The sequence below is a fragment of the Toxorhynchites rutilus genome, chromosome 3 (assembly GCF_029784135.1).
Source record: "Toxorhynchites rutilus septentrionalis strain SRP chromosome 3, ASM2978413v1, whole genome shotgun sequence".
Lineage (NCBI taxonomy): Eukaryota > Metazoa > Arthropoda > Insecta > Diptera > Culicidae > Toxorhynchites > Toxorhynchites rutilus.
In genome coordinates this window covers 74,512,338-74,525,771 of record NC_073746.1, presented here as the reverse complement: position 1 = coordinate 74,525,771, position 13,434 = coordinate 74,512,338, and the positions used below count along the sequence as shown (strand labels likewise).

Sequence of the window (13,434 nt, the reverse complement as noted above, 5' to 3'; positions counted from 1 at the left end):
AGCAGAACATCACGATGACACCCAGACAGCCGAGTCAGCAGCATTCAGCCTGGACACTATCTGCAACCACAGGAATGCGGCGGCATCCGATGACAGCACCAGCACGGAGAATGTAATCGGATCATCGCTAGGCGCTAGGTTAGCAGTTTTAGGGAAAAAGGCAGGACAGTTAGGTCTTTAGCTGTAATAATAAAATCATTCGAGTTCTGATCGTCAAGTAGTGCAGTTGTATTTAAAATTTTTTAAAAAGACCTCCTTAGTGTTAAGAAATGTAAGTGGCGCAGTCGGCGCGGATTTTTAGAAGTGTTTAACGTCAGCTTTGATAGCTTCCGCGAGTGAATATCGTAGGAATAGTGCGTAATCCTCCTAAAAACCGCGAACCAAAAACGCGAGTGAATATCGCAACCAACAAAAATAGTAACCTAAAATATAAATAAGTGAATCAGACGTAATAAATTAGTGAATTAGACATAATCGTGAAGTGAATTACTGTAGCTGTACTCGAGTTCAAAGGTGAGTAATTTTACACCTTTTTTTTTTAAAAAAAAATAAAAACAGAAAGAATATTTTGTATCAACTATTTACAACATTAACTATTAACAAGTGAAACAATAATTTTTAAAAACAATAGCTAATTTAAAATAGTGCTTATATAATGCCAGAAACACGCAGTCAACGGCTCTCCGCATTGCTGGAGGAGCAAGACGTGTTATCTGCAGAAGTAGCTTCGAACTCCATCGAGGAACTCGGAGCTGGGAATGAAAGAAGAAATAATCTTTCAGGAAATCATTGGCAAGAGCAAATCAATGCCTTGCAACATGACATTCAAGACATTGCAACACAGTTGCAAAGATCCTACAATAGGGGCACGCCCCAAACACAGGAAACCCCTATTGAAAAGGTATTAAAAAATTTACAGACACCTTCAGTTCTGCGGGATTTACAAAGTTTTGATGGAAATCCCATCAAACTACACCAGTTTATCAAAACTGTGGATGGCATCCTACCATTACTGGATGTCGTCAAACATTCACCAATTTATAAAGTATGGATGCAAGTCATCCGTACTAAAATTATAGGGGAAGCCGACACCGTAGTAGAATTGTACGGCTCGGAACTTGCGTGGGACGAAATAAAAACCTGTCTCATAACACATTTCAACGACAAGCGAGATGAAGTCTCTCTGACGAGAGACCTATTCAAGCTTGTTCAAACGAATGACATAGAGGAATTCTATGGCAAAGTTTCGAATATCATTGCACTCCTAGTTAATCAAATGCATTTGAATGAAACAAACGTGGCTGTGAAAGTCGCGAAACAACAATACTATCAAGATATAGGCCTGAGAGTGTTTGTGGCAGGGCTAAAGGAGCCCATAGGACCGATAATAAGAGCACAATCTCCAAAAACTCTTAAAGAAGCCCTCAGACTTTGTCTTGAGGAAAAGAATTACCAATATACGAGAAATCCTTTTAAAACCCACAATCCCTTGACTGGAGCCATCCCCAAACCACAAGTTCCAATAAAACCGCCATTTCCACCGCCAAGACCAATCCATAGATACCAGCCACAATTTAACACACAACCACAATTTAACAGACCGCCGTTCCAACCGAACCCTAATCCAAGGCCCCAATTCTACCCCAATCATAAACCACCGTTCCATCCCAATCAAAGACCATATTCCCAGCAATTTAAGCCTCCACCTTTCGTAACAAGTAGGAATAATTTTCCACCGAAAATGGCACACCCAAATGACACCGCTCGCCAGTCTCCCTCCGTTAAATCGCATCGAATCAATTACATTAATAGGCCCAACTTCCACATGCAAGAGGAAGCATGCGGCTACAATCAGAACTTTTACCCCTCACCGGAAGATTATTACTACCCGTATTATGACTATCATGACTATTACGATGAGTCTGATTTCTATAACTATTATGAACATCAAACGACAAATGAGTCGGATGATCACGCGAAAGAGCTGGAACCACCAGCAACCGAAAATGTTCCTACAACAGATACTGTCACAAACCAGATAAATAAGTTAACGATCGATGACTTAAATTTTCATACAGCCGAAACTCATCGGCCGACGACATAAACAATTTCATACCCTATATCACTCTTCGAACAAATAAAGGAGAGTTGAATTTCCTCATTGATTCAGGAAGTAATCGAAACTATTTGGCTAAACAGCATGTAAATTTTGAAAACTGTAGGTTAACAAATCCAACAACCGTGAGAAATGTTAGTGGTTCTCATGTCATTGACAGATTTGTAGAATTGAATCCATTTCCACAAATCGCAGGCACTTCAAAGCAAATGTTTCTTATCTTCGACTTCCACCCTTTTTTCGATGGCCTAATAGGCTATGAATCTTTAAAAACCCTAAACGCTGACATAATCACTTCCAACAATGAGTTAAAATTCCCAAACGGTGTTATTCCTATGAAGCGCAAATACCCGGACTCAAAGCCGTTGTATTTGAACGCACACGAAAATAAACCAGTGAACCTTTCCTCGAACGCAACTGGAGATTTCTATTTAGAAGAAGACATAAAAATTACTTCGAACGTCTTTATTCATTCCGGTCTGTACACAGCGAAAAACGGATACACCCAAGTGTACGTCACTAACAATTCCAACAAGTCATGTAAAATTAATCTACCCTCCAATATTCTCGAACTAGAAGTAAATAACTTTGAAATCGGTACACCCGATAATTTCCTCTATGATAATCAAAGCCTAAAGAGATCTCTTTACGATCAGCTGAGGATTGACCACCTCAATGCTGACGAAAGGGAGAAACTCTTGAAGGTTATCTCTAAACACAGTGAGATATTTTTTACAAAGGGGCAAAAGCTTTCGTTCACTAGTGCTATTAAACACACTATCAAAACGAAGGATGAAATGCCCATTCATACGAAATCATATCGTTACCCTTTCTGCCACAGAGAGGAAGTCAAGCGACAGATTTCGGAACTACTGGACCAAAGAATAATCCGTCAATCCAATAGCCCTTGGACTTCTCCTGTCTGGATTGTGCCAAAGAAACTGGACGCAACCGGCAAGAGAAAGTGGCGATTGGTAATAGATTACCGTAAGTTGAATGAGAAGACGATAGACGATCGTTATCCCATTCCCAACATTACGGATATCCTTGACAAACTGGGACGTTGCATGTACTTCACTACGCTAGATCTCGCATCTGGATTTCACCAGGTCGAGGTTGACGAAAAGGACATTCCCAAAACTGCTTTTAGTGTCGAGAACGGGCACTATGAATTTTTGAGAATGCCTTTCGGGCTAAAGAACGCACCATCAACGTTTCAGCGCGTTATGGACAATGTGTTGAGAGAACACATTGGTATCACCTGTCTTGTGTACATGGATGATATTATAGTGTTTTCAACCAGTCTGACGGAACATATTGATAATTTGACGAAAATATTCAGTACTTTGGAAAGACATAATCTGAAGATACAGTTGGACAAGAGCGAATTCCTGCAAAAGGAAGTTGCCTTCTTAGGCCACATTGTCACTCCAGATGGTGTCAAACCGAATCCGGATAAAATCCAAATTATCAAAGAATGGCCATTACCCTCAAATGAGAAGGAACTACGCGGCTTCCTAGGAATCCTAGGATATTACCGCAAATTCATAAGGGACTTCGCGAAAATTGCTAAGCCACTGACAAATGCTTTAAGAAAAGGGGAAAGCATTAATCACTCGAAAGAGTTTATTGATGCTTTCAAACAATGCAAAGGCATTATCTCTAGTAGCAATATTTTGCAGTACCCTGACTTCTCAAGACAATTCATTTTGACCACAGACGCCTCCAATTTTGCTGTTGGCGCTGTACTGTCACAAGGAACAATCGGAAGTGATAAGCCGATAGCTTTCGCATCCAGAACCTTGAATAAGTCCGAAGAAAAATACTCAGCAATAGAGAAAGAACTATTAGCTGTAGTATGGGCTTGTAAGTACTTCCGCCCCTATCTTTACGGAAGGAAATTTGTCCTATACACGGACCACAAACCCCTTACCTACGGGCTTAATTTGAAAGACTCCAATAATAGACTTGTGCATTGGCGTTTATCACTCGGAGAATTCGACTATGAAATCCGCTATCGTCCTGGAAAACAGAACGTAGTGGCGGATAGCCTCTCTAGAGTTCGTAACGAACTCAATATGATTGAAAGCACATCACCTGATACCGAAGCATCTTCTGCTACCGACTCGGATGATGAAAATACGTCGTCTGATTATCAAACTGTACATTCGGCCGACACGGACGACTCGGATCTTATAAAATGCACAGAATCACCGGTCAATTCATTCTATAATCAAATTGTCATGAAAATTGGACCAGATGCTCAAGACAATTATGAAGAAATATTCCCTAGAGTGTACCGAAGAACGATCACTAGACTCATCTTCGGTATGCCTATTATTTTTCGGATTTTCAAGGAATACATGGATCCCAAAAGGATTAACTGCATCTACTGTCCTGAAAATGTCATGAATACCATCCAAATAACCTACAAAAACCATTTTAGCAGAGCGAAACCTTTCAAAGTTTGCCTCTCGCAAAAACTTTTGATTGACCTCAAAACAGTAGAGGAACAAAATTTAGTTGTGGAACAGACACATGACCGCTCTCACAGAGGCATGTGGGAAAACCACAAACAGATAATGGAGCGTTTTTATTTTCCAAGAATGAAAGCGAAAATAAAGGAATACGTTAAACTCTGCGAAACATGCAATAAAAATAAGTACGATCGACATCCATACAAAATTGCTCTAGGGTCTACTCCAAACCCGGAAAGACCACTGGATATAGTGCATGTCGACATCTTCATAGCAGAAAAACTGTACTTCCTTTCCGCCATTGACAAATTTTCCCGTTATGGCACACTCATTCATATTAAATCCCGAAATATTATCGATATAAGAAAGGGACTGACTAAATTCTTCAGAATATTTGGAACCCCTCGTCTCATAGTTTGCGACAATGAGCCGGCACTACGAGCAATTGAAGTACGAGGACTCCTCCATGACCTCAACGTGGAAATGTTTTTCGTTCCACCAAACCATAGCCAAAGCAATGGATTAGTGGAAAGATTCCACTCCACTATCGGAGAAATTTTTAGGTGCATCAAACCCAATTACAGGGACTTGAGCACGAAAGAAGTTTTGAATATCGCGTGTACACAATACAACAACACTATTCATTCATCAATTAAAATGAAGCCCAGAGAAGCTTTCTATGGATTAAAAAGTAATCAAGAAAGACCTCTAAATATGGAACTCTTGGTTGAAGCAAGAGATAAAATATATGACGAAGTCATGTTGGCTCATGAGAAGTCAAAGCAACAAAACCTAAACTATCACAATAAACAAAGAGAGCCTGCACCAGAACTCCCCGAAGAGCAGATAGCTTTCAACAAAGTTCAGGGTATTAGAAAGAAAACTAAACCCAAGTATTCCCCAATCACTGTCGCGGAAAATAGAGGTAGAACCTTTATCGACAATAATAATAGGGAATTACATAAAGATAACATTAAACGTATCTAATGAACTTTCTCATTCCAGGATGGACCATCATCTCAAAGATCGAATAACGTTTAGCTTGTGTTATGCACAACTAAACAACATCAAAAACGTTATATTTCAGCATCAGTATCAACATCAAAAAGAAGCAGCCGCGGCATGGCGAAGAATATGCGAGAGTTTATTCGTTCTTGCATCTGCAGCCGCCGTGGAGAGCAACATGGCCAAAGAATCAACAGATTCCTTAGTAAAACTGATGGATGAAATATGCGACCATCTTACACCTCTAACCTTCTAACCACTTAAAAATTTTTACTAACTCTTAGGAATAAAACAAGCATATTAATAAACTAAAATTTTTATTTTTAGATCACACGACGGGACGAAAAGAATGAATGCACTCCACTGGATCCCATCAATCCTATCCATCCTAACCATCCTTATAATTCCATTATCCACACCATCCTCCATCCAAATACATGATATCACCAACAACGCAGGAGCGTTGCTTTTACAAAGGGGGGAGGGAAGGATTATTGACGGACATGATAGACTGTTGCACGTTATTGATTTTGCTCAATTTGAATTATCACTATCAATAATAGAAAAAATCGTAAACGAAATTCCGGACAACTCGAGCCAATTCTCTGATATTATCAAAACAAAAGTAACCGAAATTAGATCCATTTATAACAATCTAAATACCAAGAGAAACAGAAGAAGAAGAGCAATTGATATGTTAGGGAGCGCAATCAAATTTATAACTGGAAACTTGGACGCTGAAGATTTAAAAGTAATCAATTCTGATTTAAACAAACTAAGGAAAAATGAAAACATTTTTATAAAACAAAACAATCGGCAGATTAAAATTAATGAAAAATTTGAAAACCGAATCAATTTAATCAATAAACAAATCAGAGATCAAGAAAACTTTATTAGAAGAATTGTCGAACAAGACGGTTCAATAATAGCAGAAAATCAAAAAATATTGTTAACATTACAATTAGACTCCTTTTTGGAAAATTTGAAATCTATAGAATACGCCATCATGTTGGCAAAGGTGAACATTATAAATCAATTGATTCTATCAACTAGAGAGAAAACAACAATTATGCAGGAGATGAGCAAACAGGGCATAGAAATCACTAATTTGGACGATGCCAGTAGTTACCTTACAACAACAGTGCTGCATCGGAGATCATCGATAGTCATCTGCGTTAACATTCCACGACTTCTCCCAAACGCCTTCAAGAAGATAATCCTGGAACCCTTACCTCGATTCAACCAGTCGATCAAATTGATGCACAACGTAGTTTTCCAAAATACAAACCAAATTCTGGCCATCACATCAGCTTGTCAGGAGATCAACAAGGTCACAATATGCGAGAAGAGACAACTAGTCGACATAAGCGATCATCTTTGTGAAGCATCACTCTTGAAAGGACAACCCGGACAATGTCCTTCGTCAGAGAAATCACCTGCAGTCGAGATTCGAATAATCTCCCCAGGAACACTGTTGGTGGTAGCCGTTCACCAAGACGTAAACATCAACAGCACCTGCGGTATCAGCAACCGAACGTTAACCGGTATTCATATGGTAACGTTTCACAATTGCTCCTTGCTCGTGAATAATGAACTACACGAAAATTATGAACTTTGGTTTAATCAACCAATCATCAATCCAATACTACCAGGACAAATAAAAATCTCAACCATCGAGAGGAACGTCAACATGACAGAAATCCAAGAACTGCACCTGAAAAATCGGGAACACCTTGAAACGATGGACCTAAAAAACAAGATCGGATTTGTATCGCTCAGCGGCTTTATTATCCTCGCATTCGTTCTCCTGGCTTTGCTTATCCTCAAACACTATGGCTTTGCGAAAACAGGAAATTGCTCGGGACGAGCAATGTCTAAGGGGGGACGAGTTAAACATGGAACCACCCCAGCGACATCAATTATAGACGGAGCCACCCCGATGCCGTCAACCGTTGGCCCTCACGCATCAGCAGAACATCACGATGACACCCAGACAGCCGAGTCAGCAGCATTCAGCCTGGACACTATCTGCAACCACAGGAATGCGGCGGCATCCGATGACAGCACCAGCACGGAGAATGTAATCGGATCATCGCTAGGCGCTAGGTTAGCAGTTTTAGGGAAAAAGGCAGGACAGTTAGGTCTTTAGCTGTAATAATAAAATCATTCGAGTTCTGATCGTCAAGTAGTGCAGTTGTATTTAAAATTTTTTAAAAAGACCTCCTTAGTGTTAAGAAATGTAAGTTATATATATATATATATATATATATATATATATATATATATATATATATATATATATATATATATATATATATATATATATATATATATATATATATAAATGGAGTGATGTCTGTCTGTCTTTCTGTCTGTCTGATTCTTATGGACTTATGGACTCGTCCACCAATGAAACATAAATTTCTGCATAACTCGAGAACTAGTCGAGCAAATGGAACCAAATTTGACATGTAGAGGTTTTAGGGAGCAATAAATGTTTTTATGGTGGTTTGACACTCCTTTCTCCTCTCTAAAGAGGAGGAGTGCTGAATAACTCGAGAACTAATCAAACAAATTGAATTAAACTAAGCATATAGAGGTTTTAAGGATCGATAAACGTTTCTATGGTGGTTCGACACTCCTCCCTCCTCTCTAAGGGGAGGCTACCATACAAATGAAACACAAATTTATGTATAACTCGAAAACTAATCAAACAAATAGAGCCAAATTTGGCATGTCAAGGTTTGTGAATATGAGAAATGTTTCTATGATGGTATGACACCCCTCTCTCCTCTGAAATGGAGAGGGGGTCCCGTAAAAATAATACACATATTTCAACCAAACATGACAATTGCATTTTTTTTAATGTGATAAAACGCACTCCTATATCTTCTTCTATCTATATAAATAAAAATGGATCACCGAATGCGTTGATAAGAGCAAAACTCGAGAAAGGAATTGTCCGATTCATATTTTCTGTATCAAGCATTACCCCTCAGCTTTCAAGTACAAATTTAAAAAATAGCCCTTGGTTCCGAAACCATGAAAACTGTAAAAAAACAAACAATTACAGTCAATTATTACGAAAACGAGATTTAATTTCTAGGCAAGCTTAATCTTTTTTTCAAAAAAGACTAGCTTCAAGTTGATGTGTCGATCGTATAAATCGGTTCAGTAAAAAAATCGAGGCGTTGTATTCGAGACACGACCACTTAGGATGTAGGACTACGCAATCTTTTTTCTTTAAATTTGTTGGTTTATAATTTCGGATATTATATGCGAATACGTCGAAAGTTATAAATATAACTCTTTAGTAAAAAGTTCCGGGGACCCTGAAAAGGTTTAATGACTTGCGTGGTTTTGTAAAATCATTTCGATAAGCAACGATACTTTTTTGCCTTTGCGAGAACAATACACTAATTGGTCATATGTCGCAATTTGTTTCTTTATATCAATGCACGCATTGTACTGAGTATTTATCGAGAGGCATCTTCCGTGCATCGCCATTCAACAAGCATCAAACACGCGTCTAACAGATGCACATAGTTGCAGCGATAAACTTTATATGAAATATTCGCTGGCGTTCACTGTTCGAGGGGAAACATAAAACACAAAACGAGCAGAATAAGCGACCTTTGTTGTTTCGGGCACAGGAAGATTCTAAGAATTTTCTTCAAAGGAGATGCAATACTTAAACGCTAGCGACAGCTTACTTACATAGCAAATATTCTCTTTTCGCTATTTCGCTATTTTTCTTCAGTTTCTATTGTTCTTCTTATTTTCCTTTATTTACGGAGACTTTAAATCCAACGATTTATTCGTCTCCAACTGTTTCTGTTCTAGCGACTGAATAAGTTGCTCGTTATTGACAGCTCTGTTCGGGAATGCACCCAAATGGACAGAACAAATGTATGGAGAAATGGCAATGCATCCAATTTTCATCAATTTAAACCATATACAGACTACGGGATTGTAATGTATAGCATATCAAACAAATCTTAGAAAATTTCCGATTCGATTGGTATGCAGTTAAAATCCGTTCGCAGCAAAAATAGTTATTAACGTTAACTTTATTTCATAAAAACGTGACCTGTTTTCTGATTTGGCACCCTTAATGTAAGACGTAGTCCTACGTAAAAAATTGGACCGATTTATATGATCAATTGACTTTTCGGTCCATCGGTTAACTTTGAAGAATTATAACTCAAAAAACGAAGAAGTGCCTCTCTGATTTTTTAATATGTTAGTTTACTGGCTTTAAAGTGAAATGTTAATCATCTGAATCGATCCATTCTTTCAAATGTCGTTGTTAATTTTTCGGACCCCCTAAAATGAGAATGGGTATCCTAAAGAAAAAAATTAAAAACTGGGGGTCCCATATTTGCGAAAAGGAACAAAACTACCACTTTTCACTAAAATCTGAGAACCACTATATCGGTTTGGTATGGAATGGCTGTATATAGCTTCTAATATGACAACGATCGAAAGGCCGAAATGCATTTGTAACAAATCTCTCAGAAGATACCATTTGTACTAATTTTTCTTTTACCAGCGCCAATGTGCCGGTGTGAGTGTAATGCAGATCTACAGGACCTTCTCTCGCGTGGTTCGGAAAATACTATTTGCTCTGTTTGGAGCAATTTGGTTTGAAAATCCATAATATTGATCGTTTGACAACCGAAATTCTGGTTCCTACGTGAGTTCCGCCAGGTACATGTTTCATCATTAAGATTTGATCTCATTGCACGAAAAGATCCAAAATCGCAAAATTTTGGGAAAAAAATCTATCAATTACAATTACAGCATACAGCGCAAAGTAAAACCAACTCTCCAGTGCCCACCGACACACACACCGATTCTCACAGAATATCGATCTTACATAATTCACACCGAAATCTACGGCTCCGATAATCCGCCGGCAGTTCGATCGACGTGTCACGGATCGGATTGGCGTTGAATGCGATTCCCGCAGGTTGCATGTATTTATAATTGGACACTTTCTGATGATTGAATATCAAAACTCTGTCAGTTGGAGTGATTTTTTCCATATTTGTCCCTTCGGGTTGTGGCCCAATCCGGTCGGCTGTCCGCTGCCAGAGACGGCGCATATTCTGTTTTTGTTTTTTTTTCTTTCACCTCATTCCCTTCTGACGCAAACGACAGGATTATGGGCACCCGCAAAAGGCACGAAACTGCGCCGCCGATATCGGGTGGATTAGATCAGCGCGAAGTGCCATGTAAGGCGCTCCACCGGACAGCGGATCAAACGATTACGACGCGGTGAACGATGGCGCGATATTTGTTTTTCCCTGCCGAGCCATTTGGCGAGAAGTATCTCTAAAGACTGACTGTTCATCCTGCTGGCGTCCGGCGACTCGCTAATAGCCTGAACCTGTTCCGAGGCACTTGTTTTATGTTGTGAGAGATTAAAATTTTTAAGAATCAGGTTTCAAATCGTGCGTGGGATCAAGTGGTAAGAGCAAGCTATATATAATACGCTTCTGTGCTGTGATGATTTTCTAGTGGAATACAGCACTCCAATTTTGCCACACGCGATACAAAGTCAAGTTCACTAAACCCGTAATGTATTCGTAGCGACGTCAAACCGCTCCACGTTCTGTAGTTATAAATTAAGGTATCGGAGTTCTGGTGTCGTTCTTGCACAAAGCACCAGCTTGAAACTCAGGTTACGCATTGTGGCGTAGCACACAGCAGGTGCCTTCGGGTGCACGTTTACCTGCAAACTTTGTTTTATTCATAACGTTCTGTACCGCAAATGTTTACACTTTGGTCGCACGCAAACAGACCGCAGACGGTTCGCGCAATGGGCGTTCATTATGCTGGTACAGAATTAAAAATGGAAATGTTAGGTCAGGTGGCATGTCCCAAACCGAACGCTACGACGCTCTCGTCAGCCGCAGCTCTTCAAAGCAGGAAGCGAGTTGACCTTGCTTCCGAGGTTGCTGTCAGTTGCTGGTTTTTTATTGGTTGTGTATTTTAAGATGACATGCCGGTTAGAATTTTCGGCCGTCTACCGAGCTATTGACCTTTTGCTCCAATTTCCTTCTCGATTCTGCTCAAATCCGGCAATGTCGCGTCATTTTCGATCGACGCTCGGTTTGTCGTGACTTGTCCAAACGCGATCATCGCTTGTCATATTTATGTCAATCGGTCGGAAATCGGTCTTTGATCGCACCGCCTCCGCTCTTCACGAGGCATGCGCGCGTTTTTCGGATCATTATTAATGTTCAGCTAGCTGTGGAGTGGTTATTTTTTTCGCCACCTTCCCGAGCCGGATCGCATCAATCTTCAAAGCCACTTTGGTCGCCCCGCATCCGGTAGGTTTGCTGTGTTGTGGCAGTGGTAGTCAACCCGAGCTAAATTATAGCCGTAGATAATCGTTTTTATTAAAGATCAATAAAATCACCTTATCTTAATTTTCCAATCTGTGCCGAAGCTCGCGAGTGATCCCAAGCGATCCTTAAATTATTGGATTTTAGATTAGATGGTTTTTTTACTTCAGGCTCTGATCCGCTCACCAACCGAGACGTCGATAATCGCTCCTAATGAAATAGTCTTTCAAAACAAGTACGGATAAAATTGCCGCCATCAAGCCGCCGTTCCGGCGGGGCTCAGCGGGCCGAGCAACAAATCATCGCCGCCAGGCCGGAATAGACGTGAGCCGTGGAGGACCTGCAGCGCTGGATTCCAGTCATGCGACGATCTCCTTAGCGAAATTAATGGCAATCTTCGAGCGTTTGATTGGGAGCTGATGCCGGAGAAAAAGCATTTAGCGTTGTTAGACAACACATTCGCAACGAGATTCGATTGCTGCCGCAGCCGCTGCCGAGATCAACGGGAGACGTTTTCCGACGATGCTAATCTTAATCGCTTAATAAAAAAGATAAGAGCGGAATTACCGACAGTTTTCCTGGACAGGTGTGTGGCTTGATGACGTCTCTGTTGTCGTTAGGCTGCAGCGATATTTGGCTGATGCGTGGTATAGCATATTAAGGAGAGGGCTCCGCTTCATGAGATTTCAGAAAGCAGTTTTTTTTTCTGTATTTTCAAGGGTAGAAACTGAATGAGCTTTGAAAATCCGTTTCGCATTTTCGGTCGATTGGGGCTAAGCAATGGCATTTAACTACTGGTTCAGGAAGGATCATCGCGTTTCGATTGTGTATCACCCGGTCCAATAATGGTGCGCGTAGCAACGGTAAGTTCGCGTCAAGAAGAATCAAGTCCCACCAAATACACAGTAGAATTTCTTATTTTTTGACTTAGGACTACGTCTTACATTGAGGGTGCTAAATCAGAAAACACGTCACGTTTTTATGAAATAAAGTTAATGTTAATAACTATTTTTGCTGAGAACGGATTTTAACGATTTGAATACCAATCGAAACGGATTTTTTCTAAGATTTGTTTTATATGCTATACATTATAATCCCATAGCCTGTATATGTTTTAAATTGATGAAAATTAAAAGCATTCCCATTTCCCCATACTTTTGTTCTGTCCATTTGTGTGCTTTCCCGAACAGAGCTGTCAATAATGGGCAATTTATGCAACCGCTAGAATAGAAACAACGAAGAGTGATAGCGAAAAGACAATATTTGCGAAGTAAGGCGTCGTGTACAAATTACGTAATGCGAGTGAGGAGAGGGGGGTCGATGTTTCGTTACTTAATGTGACATAGGGCAAAAGGCGGGGGGAGGGGGGTTAGCAGACTTCGTTACGTTACAAAATTCCATTTATATTCCTAGATAAATTCACGCGACCCTAACTTCGATTCTGAGACCATAATAGGTGTGTTTCCTGAGCCAAGATAATAAA

The 13,434-nt window shown here is 40.0% G+C and overlaps 1 protein-coding gene across 1 annotated transcript; it reads left to right on the top strand.

Annotated features, from left to right (window-relative positions):
• The first annotated feature begins 272 nt into the window (after positions 1-272).
• Positions 273-7,747, top strand: LOC129773235 (uncharacterized). The gene is made up of 2 exons (XM_055776829.1): positions 273-513; positions 5,599-7,747. The coding sequence occupies exon 2, from the start codon at positions 5,948-5,950 to the stop codon at positions 7,745-7,747; it is 1,800 nt and encodes a 599-aa protein (XP_055632804.1). The 5' UTR covers positions 273-513; positions 5,599-5,947.
• Positions 7,748-13,434: the final 5,687 nt, after the last annotated feature.